General features: G+C 39.6%; 1 protein-coding gene across 3 annotated transcripts in view; it reads left to right on the top strand.

The window, feature by feature from the left end:
• The window catches only part of MAPKBP1 (mitogen-activated protein kinase binding protein 1), a 169,383-nt gene that overhangs the window by 71,282 nt on the left and 76,440 nt on the right, over positions 1–21,661 (top strand). For all 3 annotated transcript variants that reach the window (XM_058162031.1, XM_058162033.1, XM_058162032.1), the window contains 3 exons: positions 11,179–11,241; positions 12,207–12,264; positions 19,696–19,866. In XM_058162031.1, the coding sequence (XP_058018014.1) occupies positions 11,179–11,241; positions 12,207–12,264; positions 19,696–19,866 (292 nt within the window). The remainder of the gene's footprint in view (positions 1–11,178; positions 11,242–12,206; positions 12,265–19,695; positions 19,867–21,661) is intronic.

The raw sequence follows: 21,661 nt of genomic DNA, 5'->3' as shown, positions 1-21,661 counted from the left end.
AAGGAAATTTCTTCTTAATTCTAAGTTGCTACTCTCCTTGATTAGTTTCCACCCATTGCTTCCTGTTCTACCCTCAGGTGCTGTGGAGAATAGTTTGACTCCCTCTTCTTTGTGGCAGACCCTGAGAAACTGGAACACTGCTATCATGTCACCCCTAGTCTTTCTTTTTATCAGACTAGACATACCCAGTTCCAGCAACCATTCTTTATATGTTTTAGTCCCCTAATCATCTTTGCTGCTCTTCTCTGCACTCTTTCTAGAGTCTCAACACCTTTTTTACATCATGGCGACCAAAAAATGGTGGTGGTTGTAAGCGTGAATGATCACTGAATGAATGGCCATTACCCAAGGACCATATGTATAAAATGAAGTGATAATAATAACCAACCTTCCAAAGATTTTTCCAGTAATACTCAAAATATTTAAAAAAAAAAAGTTAATTTGAAGCAGATGCCTTTATCACTTTGTTAGAGTGACAAGAAATAAAATTGCATGCAGTTTTTGAAGTTAAAGATCTCTGGTTAAACCTTAAAAATGGTATGCCTTGAAGTAATTTATTTTTTTGATGTCCGCAGTACATAAAACCAGCCTTTTCTGCCCATTACTGAATAGTTATTATTTTATATCAAAGCAAATAAATCCTTCTTTTTTGGAGAAGGAAGTGTTGGTCAATGTGTAAGCACATTGTACTGAATTTTACTTTAGAGTATGGTGGAGGTGGGACAAAATAAGAGGGATTGTAAAGCATATTACCTTGAAAATTTGAGGGAAATGTGGCACATTTATCTAAAAATGAAAAGCATAATTTACTACCTCTGCACAATGGCTGTGTCTTAAAACAATATATGACTCAAAATATTATTCCGTTGCACTGACTCAATATTCCTAGTGCTGGGAAATTTTGGTTTGCATTGATTTCCCTGGCATTTGAAAAAGGGTACAATAAATATGACTTGTTCTTTTCATAATGTCACATTTATTTTCTTATTTATTACAATATTTGTGGATTATCCCTATCAGTTAAGACTCTAGGTAATAACTGCATTTTTCCAAGATTAAAATATGACAAAGTAACATAATTCAGTTTGTTTTTCTAAAACAGGAGGAACTATAATCCACAACAAGTGACCCACTAAACTGAAGCTTACTAGCCAATAATTGCTGGGAAGCCCAGAGTCTAAAATTCCCTCTCCTTTTGCAGTGCCAGGCAGACAATAACATCTTAAGGCATTTTATTTCAGCTTGTTAAGGATGAGAATCAGAATGGGATAACTGGATTTGGGGAATGGATTTAAGAAAAATCTTTAACTTGGTGTGATGTGCCGTTATGATATTCCTTTCACATTGCCTATATATCCAAAGAGGTTGTCTATGGAGATTGTCAGTCATCCAGGTCATGGTTGTCCCAAAGGTGCTTTTTTCAAGAGGCAACTGGACTTTTTTCTTTGAAGACATTTCGCTTCTCATCCAAGAAGCTTCTTCAGCTCTGAAGATGAAAAAGCTTCTTGGATGAGAACCAAAATGTCTTCAAAGAAAAACCAGAAAGTCCAGTTGCCTCTTGAAAAAAGCACCTTTGGGGCATCCAAAGCACCCATAGTTCCTAATCCTTTATCAGCATTGTTCCTCTTCTGAGATACAGATCTTGTCTGAAGTCTGTTGAATGGACAAAAGATCTTTAAAAAGAAGTATTGACTTTTTTGGATTTTGAATTGTGGTACAGAAATTGCATTTAATTTTTTTATAATTACTTTTTTTCAATTAGTTCCTTGTTCTCTTCCTTCTGTGATTCCCTCCCTCCCAAATAAATCAGAGGCAATAGAAGCCATTTCATTCATGGAAGAATGCAGGCATTGGAATAACATTTTATTCTGCACTCAAGGAAAGCATCACACACGGCCAGTGTTCTAATCTGGACTATAGCAAAGAGGAAGAATGGCCTACGACCAATTCCAAATAAAATGGATCTATTGACAGCAAACTGGAGTGGAATCCTTTTGCTTCTGCTTCATTTGAATGGGAAAAGGAAGTTTACTTACAAAGCAGGAGATGTGATGGTTGAATAAAACAAACCACTGTTTCCTAATGTAGCTTTGCTGCTCAAGGACTGAGTAAACGTCAGGGAAGGAGGAGAGTTTGAGAGACAGAGATTAAAGATGTGCTTAACAATAATATTTCTAGAAAAACTCTTTGAAGGGTTATTTCATAGCTTCTGAAATACTGGATTTCTTTAAATACCTATAAAGTATTTCTCTAATCTACTTTGGATAAATATTGACATTGTGGAAGTCGGGCAGGGGGCAGGGGGTTTAGCTCCAATCTTTCTGAGTTTACCAGGCCAAAAATATAGATTTCCTTGGTTTGGGCTTAGTCTATTTTATGAGCCATGATGGCTTATAAGGTTTGTGATATGTAAAGAGAGCCATGTGATTTAGTCATCAGGTCTTAATTAAAATAGTTAATGAATGGCACATTCAGTGTAATAGGCATTAGTGAAATATTTCAGAATATGATATGTTAACATTTGAAAAAAAATAATCATCCATATACCCTTAGGTTTCAAGACAAGCAACAGTTGCAATGCATCGTTGCCATGCTTAAGTTTTTCCAGATACTTAGAATGCCTAAGAAAGTTAGAAGTATCTTGCCTCAGCAAGCAATTGCCTGTCGTCTTCTTTTGCTTACCTGTTATAGCAGCATAACATATATTAGAATAATAAGTTTATTACTATTCCCTTCATTACTATTTTATTCATTCCCTACATAAGGGGAGCTTCCACCACCACCCCTTCCGTCTTCTAATAAGCGCCTGAGGCTGTTTAGCCTTGGCCTAGTAAACTCCTTCCCTTTTCTGGGAATTTTCCCTCTACAGCCCAGCCCCGTCTTTTGTGGCTGGGTCCCTCCCCCGCTTTGCTCTCGGCCACCTCAGGAGGCTCTGAACCGACAGAGCCTCCCTCGGAACTGCAGCTCCCGCTCTATACCCAAAGCCCTCGAGCCCCTGTACCGATTGGCTTCGAACTGTCCTGTGCGGCCAAAAGCCTGACGTGTACTGTTCTGCGACGAATGGGCCGCAGCAAAGGGACTGGGACAGAGGGGCCGTGGCCCAAAGTGCTGAGGCATAATAACACGGAGGCGAAACCCTGGTAGAGAAACAGGCACCGCCAAAAGTTCGAGGCGAAAAGTCCCGTTCCAACTGGGGCGGTATCCTGTGTCTAGGGTGTACAAATACGTTAATAGGTGAAAAAAGGTTGTGTAAGACTTAAGGAAAGGTGAGTTTTGATTATTTATTTTTTTTTAGTTTTGGGCAAAACCTGAATGTCATGTGTTCCTGGCTGATACCAAAGGCTGCTCCTAGGAATATTTTAGATCTTTATTTTTTTAAAAGAGTAATAAGAAATTTCATCTGTAATGAAAGAATTTTGTTGTTTTATTTTCTTCTAATCAGCTTGACAGGGATAGCTGTCCCATACGGGTTAGTTGTTTGCAAAGACACTGGATGGTTTCAAATATTTATGCTGATGAACATCAGTACAATGGGGAGAAAAATGTTGTTATTGATTCTAGAATAAAAACAGTTTTCCTAACACTGGCTAGCTTATCCCTGTATTGATCATGAAACCATTTCTCCTGTCTTTTACTGTGCAGATTTTACTGTATCATTCAGAAAACCATATATAATTGCAATTTCTTGCTAAAGAACAAAACAAGAGTCCTTGATGAAAAAAAGAGAGCATAGTTTGACCTACAGCTGAAAACCTCAACTTTTATAATACTCACCACATCTTATCCAGATCTTCTGAATCACAATACTTGCCTTCCAAAATACTCATCATTCCCCCTATTTTTGTGTCATCTGCAGATTTAATAATCGTATTTTCTAATTCCTCATCCAAATCATTTATTCAATATTGAACAACTCAGGCCTAGTGTTTCAGTATTCTACTTGACAGTTTTTTCCAGACTCATGTGGAACTGCTGATGTATATTTCCTGGGTGTTATTGTTAAATTAATTGTCTCTAAATCTGATGGCGATATAATGCAGACTATATTTTGCCATCTTTGCTATATTTTGAAATCTATTAGAATCTCAAGGGACTGTTAATCAAATGCGTCATTGAAATTATGATATAATATAAATACCACATACTTTTGATGATTTAAACTGGCCAGTTTATCAGAAAAAGGAGACCAGATCGATTTATATGATTTTGTTGTTGTTGTTGTTGTTAGTTGCGAAGTCGTGTCCGACCCATCGCGACCCCATGGATAACATTCCTCCAAGCCTTCCTGTTCTCTACCATCCTCTGGAGTCCATTTAAGCTCATGCTTACTGCTTCAGTGACTCCATCCAGCCACCTCGTTCTCTGACGTCTCATTCTTCTTTTGCCCTCAATCTTTCCCAGCATTAAGCTCTTCTCCAGTGAGTCCTTCCTTCTCATTAGGTGGCCAAAGTATTTCAGTTTCATCTTCAGGATAAAGTCATGCTGGCTCCTGTGAAGCAGTGCATTCTTTACTAAATGCTCTTGACTGTTCAATTATCTGTTATAGGAGGGCGGTGGCTCACAAGGTTAGGACGGTGGGCTGATGATTGGCAGGCTCATATTTGAGACCTGGTGCTGCTATGGGGTAGCGTGAGCTCCTGTCACAAGCTCCAGCTCTTGCTGATGCAGCAGTTCGAAAGTGGGCGACCACAAGTAGATAAATGGGTACTATTTCGATGGGCTACTTCAGGGAATGCCAAAGGAGCCCCCAATTGGGCATCCCCTAGGCCAGTGATGGCGAACCTTTTAGACACCGAGTGCCCAAACTGTGTGCGTGTGCATGGCCAAACTGAAACATACGCGGACATGTGCAAACATGCGCTGGCATGGACATGCGTGCATGCACAGCAGAGACCAAAAGACTAGCTGGCTGGCGGGAGGCGGGGGATCCTAACACCAGCAAGAGGTAAGATCTTTTTCTTTCATGAGCTTCTGTTTCGTTGTGTGCAGGGAAACAAAAGCTTATGAAAGGAACGCCATGGAGATCTTACCTGGGGTGACGGCGCATGTGCCAGCAGAGAGGGCTCTGCGTGCCACCTCTGACACACATGCCATAGGTTCTCCATCATGGCCCTAGCCAATGGTGATGTCACTGGCAAATCCTTTTAACATGGAAGCACTTTGAAGCTTTCAACCTGGAGATATTAATTACCTATTCCATTTTTCTGATACTGATATCCAGCTGACTGCTCTGGTCCTCTTTTTCCTCCTTGTTGAAGCTAGGAACTGCATTTCCCTTCTCCAGTCCTCCAGCAATGTGTGTGTCCTTCATGATTTCTCAGAGAGGACAGAAATGTGCTCCAAGAAGACACTGCCAGGTTTCTTCAAGCCTTTCACATATACTGATCTGGTCCTGGAGACTTATATTATATAACATATTATATAACATATTATATAACATATTAATGGTAGACTCTTAACTTACCTTGTATTGCCTCTCCTACCTTTTGTTGTTCTACTTAGTTCAGTGATGGCTTACCTTTTTGCCATCACATGCCAAAAGCGGGGGAAGTGCGGAGTGTGTGTGTGTCACACACATGCATGCCCACACCCATAATTCTATGCACCCCACCCCCTGCGCAAGTGCATGTGACCCCCCGCGATCCCCTTGCTTTAGGCACACGATGGCCCGGTGGGCCTGTTAGGCCGTTTTTTGCTCTCCCCAGGCTCCAGAGTTTCTCTAGGAGTCTGGGGAGGGTAAAAACGGCATTCCCCACCCTCCCAGAGGCCCTCCAGAGGCTGGAAATGGCCCATTTGCTGACTTCAAACCGGAAGCTGAGCTCATGTGCCCATCGATATGGCTCCGTGTGCCACCAATTCACCATCACAGACGTAGCTGAACACAGTTACATTTTGGGGAGAAAATAGAAGGAAAGGTAGGAGCTGAGGATTCTCCCCTTCCCGTATCATTTGTACTATCCAACCATATATTCCTACAGAATGCCCACTCTCATTTCCCCCCTTTCATTAGTGACATTGCCAGAGGATTTGCAAAGTATAGCCAAACACTTTCACTGCTTGAAGCACAGTCCATCTTTTTGCCAAAATTTCTTTATCTTAAAAACCTGGCTCTTAGAAAAAAAAGATTATAAATTCGGGCACAATGACATGGTGACCTTCTTTACGACCATCAGGACTTACAGTCAAAATTGAAGATTCAATTGCAGTCATGAGTCGAGGACTACCTGTACTGTTCTGGAGTCTAGACGCACCATCAACAGTGATATCCTGGAATTTATACAGAAGCTCCAGGGTATAAGATCTCTTCTTGAGGACATGGGCCTTAGAGTAACATTCCTTGAGTTTTCCATTCTCTCTGCATGACTTTTTTCTAATTTCCTTGAAACTTCTTAGTCTTGTTATCCCTCCTCAAATGTTCACTATATTAGATTCAAGGGTTTCCCATCTTTCTTAATAAACTGGGAATGTCCATTGCTGACAATAAAGCATTTGTGCCTTTTATTCTTATCTTGTGACATCCCCAGTTATTTCCTGCTCGCTTCCTTTCCATTATCATTCATATAACAAATAGAGCTTGTTTCACTGAGTTCATTGAGGAAGTGCCATTCAGCTTGTGCCATGAATCCCTGTATCTTCTCAAGTGTTTTTAAATGTCAGCTATTAATTGTGCTTACTGGCACGTTGGCAGTAACCAAAGGGCTGAGTATCAGGAAATGTGCAAGTGAAGAATAAATTGCATAAATTGTACCAAGTAAATTTTTCTTATTAATATATCTATAAATCACTGCAGCTTGAAGTTGTACCATGCTTTATTTTGTAATGGTGAGAGGAGGAAGGCAGAGTATATACCTTCCTCCTCTCTTATCCATCTTGCATTGAAGGAAACAAATAGAATAGAATAGAATAGAATAGAATAGAATAGAATAGAATAGAATAGAATAGAATAGAATAGAATAGATTTTTTTTATTGGCCAAGTGTGATTGGACACACAAGGAATTTGTCTTGGTGCATATGCTCTCAGTGTACATAAAAGAAAAGATACGTTCATCAAGGTACAACATTTACAACACAAATGATGGTCAATATATCAATATAAATCATAAGGATTGCCAGCAACAAGTTACAGTCATACAGTCATAAATGGAAAGAGATTGGTGATGGGAACGATGATAAGATTAATAGTAGTGCAGATTTAGTAAATAGTTTGACAGTGTTGAGGGAATTATTTGTTTAGCAGGGTGATGGCTTTTGGGGGAAAAACTGTTCTTGTGTCTAGTTGTTCTAGTGTGCAGTGCTCTATAGCATCGTTTTGAGGGTAGGAGTTGAAGCAATTTATGTCCAGGATGTGAGGGATCTGTAAATATTTTCACGGCCCTCTTCTTGATTCGTGCAGTATACAGGTCCTCAATGGAAGGCAGGTTGGTAGCAATTATTTTTTCTGCAGTTCTAATTATCCTCTGAAGTCTGTGTCTTTCTTGTTGGGTTGCAGAACCGAACCAGACAATTATAGAGGTGCAAATGACAGACTCAATAATTCCTCTGTAGAACTGAATCAGCAGCTCCTTGGGCAGTTTGAGCTTCCTGAGTTGGCACAGAAAGAACATTCTTTGTTGTCCTTTTTTGATGATGTTTTTGATGTTAGCTGTCCATTTTAGATCTTGCGATATGATAGAACCTAGAAATTTAAAGGTTTCTACTGTTGATACTGTGTTGTCTAGTATTGTGATATTCACTTACCTTCGCCACTGGTTCACAAATGGGAGAGCATGCGCATGCTCGCTTCGCTCACTTGTGAAACCTCTACGCATTTACAGAACCTTCTGTGCATGCACAGGTTGTCAAAAATGGGATGTGATGACGACTGAGTGAGTGGGTGAGGCCTCTCACCACCAGCGCTACCGGGTCACCTGAGCCAGATAGAACCGTTTGCATTTCACCACTGCTGCATATACTATATATATTGGACATTAAGTAATTTATTTAGGATTGCCTTACCTTACCTACATTGGAATTAGATTAGGTTTCATTCAAAGTTTTTGCAACCTTAAGAAGAGGGTTGCAGATATGTCTGCCTTTGTGTCTGCCTGCCTATCTACTTACCTACCTATTGATTTTGAGGCCACCCAATTCCAAAAAGATTCCGGGCAGTTTAAGTTTTTAAAAGAACACATTATTTAAAGAGACATGACTGCCCAGATAAAGTCATATAAATAACATGCATAAAAAATAGTTCTTCACAAATCCGCTAACCTCAGGCATGGGAATGGAGTCAGATATAATTATCTCCACAGGATTCTGTTCCACAGGATAGGGCCATGACAGAAGAGGTTTGCATGGTCAGTCACATGCAGGCTCCCTTGTACTGATTGAAATAGTCCAGTCATGAGGTTACTAGGGTATGAGTAACCATTTGAAGGGCCCCACAGTTGAGGAAAGGACACAACTGGCATATACCATGGACCCATTCAAAGGCCCTCCTGGCCACAGCTACCATCTATTTGAATAGTAGCTGTGAGTCTAGGACAATTCCCAAATTGCACACTTATCTTGAATGAGGAAATGCAACATCACATTTTGGAGTTGCGTGTGATAGATCTGATTGATCTACCTGATTGATACCCTGTTTCAGAAGAAGAGAGTCCCAGGCAAGGTCAACTAGCCTCTTATTCTTGCAAGACTTCTCAGATAATAACATCTGTTCTGAACAACTCTTTCATCAACAAAGTATTTTGAAAAATAATAATAATATGGCAGCTCGTTATATTTTTGTCTGTTGTTCTTTGTTGGAAATCTAGTCAGGAAGAAGGATCTCAATCTACTGAAGCAGAAGAAACTATTATTATATGGTCTACTTACTCTTGCCTTTGCTAGGTCAGTTTTTCTCAGTCTGACTATTCCTGCTTTGCTACAAGATTCTAGAGAAAAGATTCACAGAAAAACATTTAGCTTTGGTAGGGCCAAGGTCAATAAAATAGTGCTTAAGGCAAGGAAACTGTCAAACCAAACTAAATAAATCGAGCTAGTGAGGGAGGATTGAACCGCAGTAGAATGAATGCCTGTAAGACCACAGATTTGGGGGAAATCAATGAGAAGGGGAAAAGAAATCTGTCAGGAAGATAAGGCTGGAAGGAAGCGGTTTATTAGAATTGCTGTGGTGGGTGAGTCAGATTCAGTGTAATTGTGATTTTGACGTCCAATTCCTTTGCTTAAAGCTAAATTTAGCTCTAAGATGGAAATGCAACCTTTTTGAGTTCTACTTATTTTAATTATGTGTGATTTGAAAGAGTTTATTGCCTTGTTCTTGTCCTTTCCTGAGCTTTCATATAGAAGCTATTGAAAGGCTAGAAGCCTCTTGTGACTGTTATTCAATATAAAAAAGTTGTATACAGATAAGCATCAATGAGCCCATAAAAGAAGCTAGATTGTGATGTTGCCAATAGGCATCTTAAGGAGAACTTTCTTCACTAGCTTATAGCAAAATTGTATTTTTACAATGCTGATTCACCTTTTGTGTGTCAGACTCAGATCTGTGTTCCCTTTCTAGAAGTATATTTTATAAACATAAAGAATGTTTAAAAACCTAGGGAAAGACAAGAAAATGCTGCACAAATAACTGTGAGCAGACAAAAACAGATTGATTGAAGTCTTTTAATGTATCTTCACATGATGGTGCCTATACTTCAGAATAAATGAATACTTTACCTGGATGCTAGATACCCAGTTCTTGCATGAGAATGCAGACGCTTCATATGGCCTTTCCCCTTAGTGCACGAAAGCTCCTACGGGAAGACTGAAACTTGGCCGTTTCACAATTTGGATGTTTTCATTTTAACTCTATATTTATTTTTATTTGGTGAGTTTGCTTGTTGGTGCAGGTGCCACGGTCCTGATTCCTAATACTCAGCTGAGAGTCAGTTATGATATTTTAAGTGTCCACAACTGCCCTTGTTTCTGTATTACCCTATATCAGTATTTTTCAAACCTGACATGATGTATGGACTTCAGATCTCAGAATTGCTGGCTACAGAATTCTGGGAGTTGAAGTCCATACATCCTGAGCTGACAAGTTTGAAAAGCACTGTTCTACATAGCAATAGCACTTAGACCTATATACCACTTCATAGTGTTTTACAGCCCTCTCTAAGCAGTTTACAGAGTCAGCATATTGCCCCCAACAATCTGGGTCCTCATTTTACCAACCTCGGAAGGATGGAAATTTAAATCATGTTGCTGTAATGGATATGCTAGAAAATTTTTGACAGAAAATAGCCTATTTTCCCTTAGCAGAATAGTTTTTAGAAAAAGATGTACATCTAGTCATTGAAATATATTGGAGGAACTTTCAAACCAGATCAAAGATAGCTGCTGCTCCTTACAAATTCTCATTTTTAGACTGCACTTCTGCTTTTCTGAAAGAAATATTGGAGTAAAAATGCAATTTGTTCAGAAAGTTTCTGTACAATTTTTTTTTAGAGTGTATGTTATGTAAGCCTTAAAAAAACTAACTTCATGGAAAGCTAATAATAGTCTGCAAATATGTTACCTACACTAATTAAATATGACTATAGATTGCAAGGCTATTATGGGTGTAACTCTGCAGTGCTGTCATGAACAATTTTAATAAAATATATTTTCATTTAAAATGTGACTGAGACTTGATAGTAGTTTTTATATTAGATTTAGTTTTTCTGATAAAATAACGTGGGCCACAGTTTTGGTGGAAAATTTCCTCGCTGACCCTCATCTTGCTCTTATGCAGGGGAAGTACAGGGCAACTTTAGAAATTTTACCTACTAAAAAGATCATGCCTCATTGTACTATTTCAGAATGCATGAAGATACTATTCAAGATTAATGTGGGCTTCCAGTCATTTAGAAACTACTACAATTATTTAAACCTGTTTCATGCTGCCCATTAGTGACTTTTGAGCCATGAATTTCCTGGTTACAGGATAATATTGGCAGATTATCACTCCTATTAACTCATAGTTACATAGAGTAAGACTTCCATCCCACCAAACACCCCATATTTAAGATCCTGTCAGAAGAGTTATTTTCTTAAGGATTCAGAGGTGACCTTTCAGGTTTTGCAGAAGAAGGAAATACAATATTCAATAACCCAAATTGCAGGCTCTATGCATGTTTTTTTCCCCAACTTTTGCAATTCTTGTTCTGTAGGTGTGTTGTTGTGCTGTTTAACCCCAGGAAAAACAAGCAGCATCATATTCTAAACAGCTCCAGGTAAGTGAAAACATAGAGTTCTCAATGATTGACTTGTTTATATGATCTTGAAGTAAATGTTGAGGATTTATCAATAATCTTCCCAATTAAGAACTGTGTCTCAGTTTTACAACCTACATGCATCTAAAGTTCTCCCTCCCTCCCTCCCTCCCCCCCCCTCTCTCTCACACACACACACACATACAGGGAAGCAATGCGTACAAACAAGTTTATAGGAACAGTTTGAATTGGGATCACAAAATTTCTTTTCTATTCTTTGAAAATTTATTACGAAAGTGGAATACTGAATTTCCTTTATGTTGAACTCCTGAGTATATCTTACTTTGTGAATGCTAGAAATCAAGTCATGGTGATGATAATCGTGGGGAACAAAATTGTGGTTAAACAGCTGATTTCTTAATTTAACGTAATGTTAGGTTATTCTGCAGTTCAGGTGCTTAAAACAATAAAGCATTTACAGAGTGGGCTGTTGTGCATTGAAGTTTTGTGTTTTTCCTTTTTATGAAATGCTGTGGAGGCCTGAGCTGTTGAAGCCTTTTTTCCCTAAAAGACTCCTGCCTGGATCTAACATCTGAATAAATCTCTGTTGAAAAAGCATGCTAAAGCAACCATCAGCTTAACACAGATGTCCATTTTGTTCTGCTTTCCTGTGTTTCCTCCCATGCTGCCTCGAGTCATTCTGAAGTTGAGCAGCTTAGAAATTTAATGAATGAATAAATAAATAGTCTGACATTCAAAAGCTTTAACAGACAAATATTTATACAACAGGCTATGTTGCTTCAACACCTAGGCAAATAAGGATGTAGTGTTTGGCTCTGTGAAACCTTCCTTCACAGTGCAAGGAATTGTATAGGAACATCACTTAAACTGCATGACCTTATCGTTACTTAATTTTATTGAGTTGAAAATGCCAATATTATATTGATTTTGTAGCATTTCACAGTAGGATTTCTTCTTTTGTACAGGAAGACTATTACAGCCCTTGCTTTTTCTCCTGATGGAAAATACCTGGTTACTGGAGAGGTAAGTTAGGGTCACATGGCTCTCATGTGCCAGAAATTCAAGCATTCCTTCATATTTCAATAGTCAACTGAGAAAGGAATGATTTAAAAGCCTTACTCATGACCTGGGGAGAGAGCCATGCTACAACAAAAAAATAGTTCCTTGCTTTGGGTGGCAGGAAGAAAGGGTTTGGGATCCAGGTGTAAGCTTGTTGTTGCCCATCTACCTTTGAAAGACCAGAATTCCTACTTATGTACTCTACACCAGTGTCCACAGCTACTTGGGACCACAAGAAGGTGGAGATGACTGCCTTTTCCATTGATATTTAAGGTAAAAAAAGATGGTGGTGGCCAGTCGTTGCCTACCCTTTCATCTCAATTTGGGCCTCACTCTTGATCAAGCTTAACTGATGGAGGCACCATTTTGAGGGCATCAGATCTAGGCCGCTATGCAACAGGCTCACTATTGAAAAGACCTATACACTTGAAATAGCATGCTCCGGAAGAACAGTGCTGATAGCTTCAGCTTCAGTCCTATGGCTGCACAGAGTTTGAAGCAGGTATTAGGAGAGTCATCAAGACAGCTTATACTGTAAATATAAAGAGCTGGAGCTGATTTAGTCTCTCTGATTTCTTAACCTGGGCTTCTTGTACAAGGGTCATGTTCTGTTGATAATTCATGGTGTTTCCAATGCAAGGCTTGTGAACAAAGGTAAAAAAATACCTTATTGTGGGTACATAAAGAAGATTCAGTCTCAGTGGAAAGTAAGAAGAGTTGCTCAAGTTGCAAATACATAATTACTAAAATATCTGAAGAATGTCTTGTTTTATTAAATAGAAAGAAAATTCTTAATCTGTGGATACATTGATTTAAGTCAGGGGTGGGTTCTACTTACCTTTACTACCGGTTCGCAGCGCAGACGCTTCCTGAGGACGTTGGGGTCGGTAGGTGGGGCCTCCCCCAGGTTTTACTACCGGTTCGCAAGAACTGGTCTGAACCGGGGGCATCCCACCACTTATTTAAGTGCCTGGAAAAGTAGAAAGGAAACTAGTTGCTCATTTGGGATTGTTTTGCAATAAGCACTGTGGGGGCGGGGCAGGAGGATGGGACATTTAGACCAGGGAAGCCATAGAGATGGATCTGTAAGGTGAAAACCATTTGATGGCAGTGGGCCTTCAGTTTTCGCAAAACTTCATATTTAATATAGAAGAGTTAAATGAACTGCAAACCAATTTTGTCTTGCACTCTCCATGAGCTCTGAAGCACCTCTTCCAGATCAAATCCTAATGTGTTAATTCATTGTAGAAAATGAAAGGATGATGTTGAACTTCTGCTTTGGATGGGGTACAAAGAAGCCAATGTGTATAGTCTCATTTACACTTTTTATGAGGGAAGGTCCTTGGGGGAAAAAATTGAATATAATAACAAAGATACTGATGTTGTAGATTTGGCAACACTGGGTTTAGTTGTTGGCAACAAAACTTTTCATTTTTAAAAAAATGTATGAAGCTGAAAAAGCCAGTATTCCGTTTCTGATGTAGATCAGTTATACATACAATACTGCCACTGTGTGTGTTATGAAGTTTGAATTGGTGCTTGCTTGAAGCCACAAAAATGTTGACAGCCTCTTGTTGTCCATGTTGGGTGGCTGCCATGTGTGTCCAAAGAAGCTGATTTACTAATGGACTGTGTACACAATCCCTTCATTATCTTGAATGTTTTGGACTGCAGTTATTGAATTCAAGGGGTGATTCACCCCACTCCCACCAAGTCAAGCAATGAACTGTAAAATGCGAATGCTAGTCACATGACCTGCAAGCTTGTAAGTGGGTCAACATCAGAATGATTGTGCGGGATTTAAAATATTAGATTTGAGAATGGGCAGCAACGTATCCCTGATCGCTTAAGAGCAAGGCGGGGCCTTCTCTTATTTCATGAGAATCTGATGCTCAGAACATTTTGCCACAGGATATAAGACCCTAAGTTGGAAAGGCCCTTTGAGGTCAGCCTCTGCTTAATGCAGGATTTACAAAGTTGGATGCAATAACAGTATCTTTGACAGATGGCTGCTCAGCCTCTAGCCTCTCATGACTTCTGAAGCAACAGACTGCTCATCTTCTTTTGGAGTTTTGAAGCCCTCTCTGTACAGAACATTATCCAAACTTTAAATCAGTGGAACTAACTCTTAGCTCTGTTTGACTATGCCTCATAAACACTGCAATAACTGCAATCCATTATCCTTTTTTTTTAAAAAAAAGTTATGCTTAGTGGCAATATAGCAAACAACGGCAGAAGGCTGGAATGGTTCACTCTATAGGGAAGAGGAATTCCTGCAACTTTAAATGGCAAGGGATTGGATAAATGTTAATACTGACATTTCATGATTGGACAGTTGGGCTCTTAACATGGTGTTGGTTGTAGAATCCAGTGCCTCTGTCACTTCCTCTCTTCCTTAAACAAAGGGCAACTATTCTCTCCTTTCCATTCTCATGCAGTGATTGCCTATAACAGGGATGTCAAACTCAATTTCATTGAGGGCTGTATCAGGGTTGTGTTTGACTTTGGGGGGAGTGGGGTGGCCATGGCCAGGTGGGCGTGGCCAGCTCAATGTCACTCCTGTCGGGGGTGCCTGTGGTGGCCTGAGTGCTCTGCCAGTGAAAACAAGCTCTAAAGTTCCGTTTTTGGCTGCCACAGCCTCTTGCAGCCCTCTGCCAGTGAAAACGGAGTTCGGGAGGACCACCGAGCTCTGTTTTCATTGGCAGAGGGTTGCAGGAGGCAGTGGCAGCTGAAACGGAGCTTGAGAACCCATTTTCGCTGGCAGAAGCACCATGGATCAGTCCTTTGCTGTTTCCAGAACAGCCTTGCGGGCCAGATCTAAATACCCCATGGGTGGGATCCGGCCCCCGGGCCTTGAGTTTGATATCCCAGACCTATAATGTTGACTTTGCTTCTGCTAGTAATTAATTCTTCAGGATAATTTTGTAGTTTGAGATATGATTTTTTCTTTTCTTATTGTACCCTGTTAGAGAAGTATTCATCTTGCTCCAGTTTATTCTTATATATCTCCAGTATATTCCTTAAATATATGTCCCATCTCAGAAGTGTGAATGTTATAAGCCAGGGGTGTCCAAACTTAGTCCCTTTAAGACTTGTGGACTTCAACTCCCAGAGTCCCTCAGCCAGCAAAGCTGGCTGAGGAACTCTGGGAGTTGAAGTCCACAAGTCTTAAAGGGACCAAGTTTGGACACCCCTGTTATAAGCTATTCATTACAAGAATCTTTAAAGATGACTTTAGAGATTGTGGGAGAACAGAACAGAACAGAACACTTTATTTGACCAAGTATGATTAGACATACAAGGAATTTGTTTCTGGTACAGAAGTTCTCAGTGTACATGCAAAGAACAGAATCATCATTATCATCACCACCACAATAAGTGGGTGGAATAAAGATAATAAGATATAAATAATAACATTATACCCATACTACATGGCTAAATATACATAAATATGAGACAGGAGTGTGAGAATTAGGTGTTCAGGAGATTGATGACGCGCGAGAAAAAACTGTCCCTGTGTCTAGTTGTTTTGACATGCAATACTCTGTAGTGTCCTCCCAAGGGAAGGAGTTGAAACAGATTATGTCCAGGATGTGAGGGTCTGTAGAAATCTCAGCCTTCCTCCTGACCGCTCAATATACAATATTTTAGTTATATTACCCACATTTTGCATATGACCTTGACATCCACATCACTTAACATACCAGTAAAAACATATATTTTACACCATTTCCAGAAATGTACTTTTCAAATGGAGATTTTATTTTTTAGGTGGTGTCCATTTTTATTTATAAATTTATTTCTGTTGAGCTTACCCACGTCTTCAATTAGAGCTGACTTCGACTGGGTGTTGTAAATTGGGTTAAAAACATACAATATACATTTCAGTAAAATAACAGCAAGTATGATTTATATAAAAATAATGTATGGCAGAATTCAGCTCTGGGGATCTAATCCTTTTAACAACCACTGCGCAAAAGTCAACATCTGTTACTAGAAATGACAAATACCACTCCAGACTATAAGACCTGATGAAAGAGCCATGATTTGATGGATTTTATGAAAGCCAGGAGCAATTTGGATATCTGGCAGAATATTATTTTACAGATGGGAAACAACTACTGAGAAAAATTGCTTCTGTGATGGCAGTGAAGATAGCAGACTACGAGTGAAAAGACAGAGCAAGCCCTTTTGGGTGACCTTCAAGTCAGTGTTGACTCTTGAAGACTGCTTGATGAGACCATGCAGTCTGCTTGGTAGAATTTCAGAAGTGGTTTTCCATTGCCTGGCTCCTAGGACTAAGAGACAGTGATTGGCCTAAGGTCACCCAGCTGGATTTGTGCATAATCCAGAACTATCTTTATAATGAAGGTATCTTTTCTTTTATGTACACCGAGAGCATATACACCAAGACAAATTCCTTGTGTGTCCAATCACACTTGGCCAATAAAAAATTCTATTCTGTTCTAACTAGTTGCATCCCTTCCTAGACCAGGTTTCCCTATGCACGCCCTCGTCCCTATGCACGCCCTCGTCACTTCCCGCCTGGACTACTGTAATGCTCTCTACATGGGGCTCCCCTTGAAGAGCACCCGGAGGCTCCAACTGGTCCAGAATGCGGCTGCGCGGGTAATAGAGGGAGTATCTCGAGGCTCCCATGTTGTTGTGACCCAGGTTCCTGGACCCAGACTCCTGGACTCGGATGATTCAGAAAATGAGGGAGAAGACCTGGCAAGCCCTGCTTCTCTTGAGCCCTCTCCCTCCCTGGCACCCACTCAAAGGGAGGGGCCGGCAAGGCCTGATTCTCCCGGGCCTTCTTCTGATTTGTAGCGCCCCAAGAACAGTTTTGGAGGGACGCAAGATTACGAAGGCTTGATCGGCGTGCGCAGCAGCGGAAGAGTTGGGACAAAGCCAAGTCATAATTGTCATGCAGTGACATCTGCAGAGACTATAAATAGGAGGCGGGACTTCCTGGTTTTTTGTCTCGGACAAAGCAATGAATTTGGCGCAAGCTAATTCATGGAGGGAAGAATATATTCGTGAGTAATTCTGGCCTTATCTATAATTTCCTCGTTATCTCCAGAAACTTGGCAGGCCCGTGGGTAGACGTGGCCAGGACATGTATCTATGTAAATAAAAGGGAAAAAAAAGGAAGGCCTCTGACGGACTCTTTGCTGGGAGTATTGGGGGAAGGGAAACAGAACACATGTGACACCTCTCCTGCGCAAGCTGCACTGGCTTCCGGTGGTCTTCCGGGTGCAATTCAAGGTGTTGGTTACCACCTTTAAAGCTCTCCATGGCATAGGACCGGGTTATTTATGGGACCGCCTGCTGCTACCATTAGCCTCCCATCGACCCGTGCACTCCCATAGGGAGGGTCTCCTCAGGGTGCCGTCAGTCAAACAATGTCGACTGGCGGCCTCCAGGGGGAGAGCCTTCTCTGTGGGGGCTCCTGCCCTCTGGAATGAGCTGGCTCTGGGGATACATCAACTCCCTGACCTCCGGACCTTTCGACGCAAGCTAAAGACCTTTTTGTTTTATTGTGCAGGGCTGGCTTAATGTAGTTTTAATATGGGTTTTATTATAGTTTTAGTCTATTCTCGGCCTAATTGAATTAGTTTTTTAAAATGTTTTTTTAATTTTTGTGGAATCTGTTTTTTATTTGGCTGTAAACCGCCCTGAGTCCTTCGGGAGAAGGGCGGTATATAAATTGAATAAATAAATAAATAAATAAATAAATAAACTAGAACTCAGAGTTTCCCAGTTTCTAGCTGGTGCTTTAACCATTATGTTACACTGGCTCTCAAGCCCATTCTGGTGGGTTTTATTAGTGAGGCAGATACTCCTAAGAGAAAGTGGTCCTGTAGGCTAGATCACACAGGTCATTAAAGACAATCAACACCTCAAGCTAACCTGGAAGTTTATTGGCAGCCTTCTTTTTCTCTCCCTCTTCCACATTTTCATTCCCACAGATTCTGACGGCCACCTGTTACATCCTTTTACTTCTCCTTTCATCTCCCCTTAACCATTACCTGTTTATTACTCTGAATGCATGGAAAGATAGGGTTATGTGTGCCTTGAACACCTAGTTTTGTTATGTCTACACACTTGAGATTGGCCTCTGAACATTTTCAAGAAGCCTATTTAAATCTAGAAAACATCCTACAATTATTTGCTACTAAATGACATTTCCCTAACAAAAAAGCCATTTTAACAGGCTTTGATAAAAGAGCTAATAAATAAGTGGTTTTTGTATTCTTCTTTATGACGCCCTGGTCCTTTCCATATTAATTATTTATTAATGTATTTTTATTTTTTTATTTTTTTTATTTTTTTTATTTTTTTATTTATATTATTTTTATTTTTTTATTTTTATTTATTAATTTATTATTAATTAATTATTTCTCCATTTTTGCCTTAATAGGGAACACATAATGGCAAACAATCGTTATTCTGACCATAGCTAAAAAATCAACTTTCTCCTGATTCCACAGAAAAGGGCAATAAAATAAAGTGGTAACACCCCAATCCAATCAACATCATTTTTTTTTTGGTTGCATGTCGTTGTCGTCATCATCATTTTAGCCACTGTCTACCAGCTGCAGGATGAAGGCCTCTTCCACATGTTTCCAACCAATAGAATCTTGAGCCTTTTTTAATTGATTCGCAATACTTGCCGATACCATCGATCCATCTTATTTTAAGTCTCTTTCGTGGATGCTTTTTATCAAATGGGATCCATTCTATGATTGTCTTGGTCCACCTGCCATCAATTTTTCTTGATATGTGATCAGCTTATTTCTATTTCAATTCTTTTACTCTCTTGATGATACCTTAGACTTTCATTTGTTCTCTAATCTACGTGCAGGTTTTTCTACCTTGTCTTGTAATGCTGAGCATGTATTTTTCCGTGGCTCTTTGCACCAATGGAAGGTGATACAATAAAGGAAATTGAACAGCGTGTTAAATGTGGTTGGCAGGCATTCGGCAAGCTAAGCATAATTTTCAAGAATAACCTCCCCCTGTGCCCCAAGAGAAAAGTTTTTGATCAGTGTATGCTACCAGCTCTAACATATGCCAGTGAAACATGGACATTAACCTCACAATTGATTGCTGCATGTATTTGACCATAAGAACAATAAACTTCGGGGGTTGAATTGTGAAGCTATTAAGCCAGTTTTATCTGTGGGAGAACTGTTAGGGAAGCAAAACTTGGAAAATGAGCGTTTCCCCCAGTGAGGAACTGTACCACTCATGTTGTTTCACAGAGCGCCAAAGCATTGCAAAAGACTAACTTTGTTGTGGTTGAGGCCGGTTTTGGCTTGTCTTCCATGCTTGAATAAAAGTGCATGTAAGTGACTATATTGTAATGGTCAATTCTCTTTCTGCTTACAGAGCGGGCATATGCCTGCAGTCCGTATATGGGATGTTGCTGAGCGGACCCAGATGGCTGAACTTCAAGAGCATAAGTATGGAGTGGCATGTGTGGCCTTCTCACCAAGCTCCAAGTACATTGTCTCAGTGGGTTATCAGCATGACATGATAGTCAATGTTTGGTCATGGAAGGTAAATTATAGCAAGGTTTTTTGTAGTCATTATGTGAGCATAAGTGAACTTGCAACTAGAAGTTGCATTATGAAATGCCTTCAGAATACCAACACTGTTTCCTCACAGATAATCTACTCTGAGTTTCTGTCTCCCAGTTTGAGTTTGTTCTTGGTATGTATAACAAGGATACACAGCCCGATCTCCAAGGATTGCATGAAATCTTGAAGATAGATATCATGTGAACCAGAGCCGTTCCTAAATTTGCAATCAAATAGAAGAATGTAATCTAAAATTTGGAGTGCAACCATTCTGATTATTTTTCATTATTTTAATTGAATTTAAAAGTCAATGATATGTGATTTCATCAAGCCTGAAGGCCCTGACTCCTTTTGGGAATATAGGGTTCAGCTCAAAAAGTGGTGCTCACTTCACAGAAGATGTCTGATAAAGCAGCAAGCTCTATGTTTGCAATAACTGAAATGAAAGGATGCTTGTAATGGAGTTGTATGCTATATTTCAATGAGACAGAAATAATGTTTATTTAATGATTCCCTTCTAGCTTTAAAAATGCACAGAGAAATATTTCATTACTTTTTGGTTATTAGTATGTAGAATAAACATTCTTGAAATGGCAAAGCAGACTAGCTAGGAAGATTCTCTCACCACTTCCACTTCTTGGTTTGTGCTGAGGCTTACATAATGACAGATCACAGCAGGCTGTTTCATCTCCTTTTCATTAGATAGGTAGATAGGAAACTGCCTAATGCTGGGTCAGGCCACTTTGACATCTCATTCTGTCCTGGTCTGCAGTGATGGATACTGATTTTGAGCTGAAGATGCCAGAAGCCTTCTACATGTTTGGTACCACTGCCTTTTTCTTCTCATTTTGACTGGTCCATACATTGTACTAAGTCATGGTTTATTTTAAGCATGTTTAATTGTGTTAACTTTATTTGGCTGGGTCCACAGAACAAGCTAAGACAAATAATAATAATAACCCATGTTATGGCTCTGTTTGATGTTTCTTATGTTTTCGATATTCACTCTCAATGCAAAAAGCTATTAGATATTTTGTTTTAAATAACTGGTAATATATTCTGAGTTTTATTTGGTTTGCTCTCTAAAAAATAAGTGGAACACAAGTACATGTCTCTTCAAGGAGCAAAGATTTGGGTATTTTTTCTTTAAGATCTCTTCAAAACATTGGATTATTCTGTGTATTGACCAGAAACAAAGCCTTCAATGATTGATATGTTGATAATAAAACTGGCTTCTACAGAGAGAGTAGTTGGTTTAATTAGGAATAAATTGTGTGCTTAATTTATTTCCTGGTATAACCGAAATGTGTTCAGTTTATCTGATTATATATGAGAAATCAGAACCATAAATGAGGTTATCTCAATGGACTAAAATGGCAATGAGTTTTATATGCCAGATTAATGCTGGGCAATTTTTTTTTGTTGAAGTTAAGTGTGGTAAGCTGTCATTGTTAAGTCTGGATTTGTTCATTCTTGTATAATCTTCTGTTCAGCACATTGTGCTGTTAGTCATAAATTGTTTTGCTGCTTTTTATCTGTGCATGTTTATTAAGTGGTGTCAGAAGACTTCTTTTCTAACCTGAATGAGTCAGGAGCAAATTTACTTCTGGGTTTCTGATATTAGAATGCAACTCCTAGTATATATCTGTGTGAAAGATTTTTCTTTCATATGGGGTAGTAGGAGACTATGTGGAGTAACGTTATGTTACCTCTGCAGAATTGAAAGTTAATATCAATGCAGATGCCTAAACCAATGGAAGGCCGAGATTCCTGCT

The sequence above is a fragment of the Ahaetulla prasina genome, chromosome 1, assembly GCF_028640845.1.
Source record: "Ahaetulla prasina isolate Xishuangbanna chromosome 1, ASM2864084v1, whole genome shotgun sequence".
Taxonomy (NCBI): Eukaryota; Metazoa; Chordata; class Lepidosauria; order Squamata; family Colubridae; genus Ahaetulla; species Ahaetulla prasina.
This window is presented reverse-complemented; position numbering and strand designations above follow the sequence as displayed.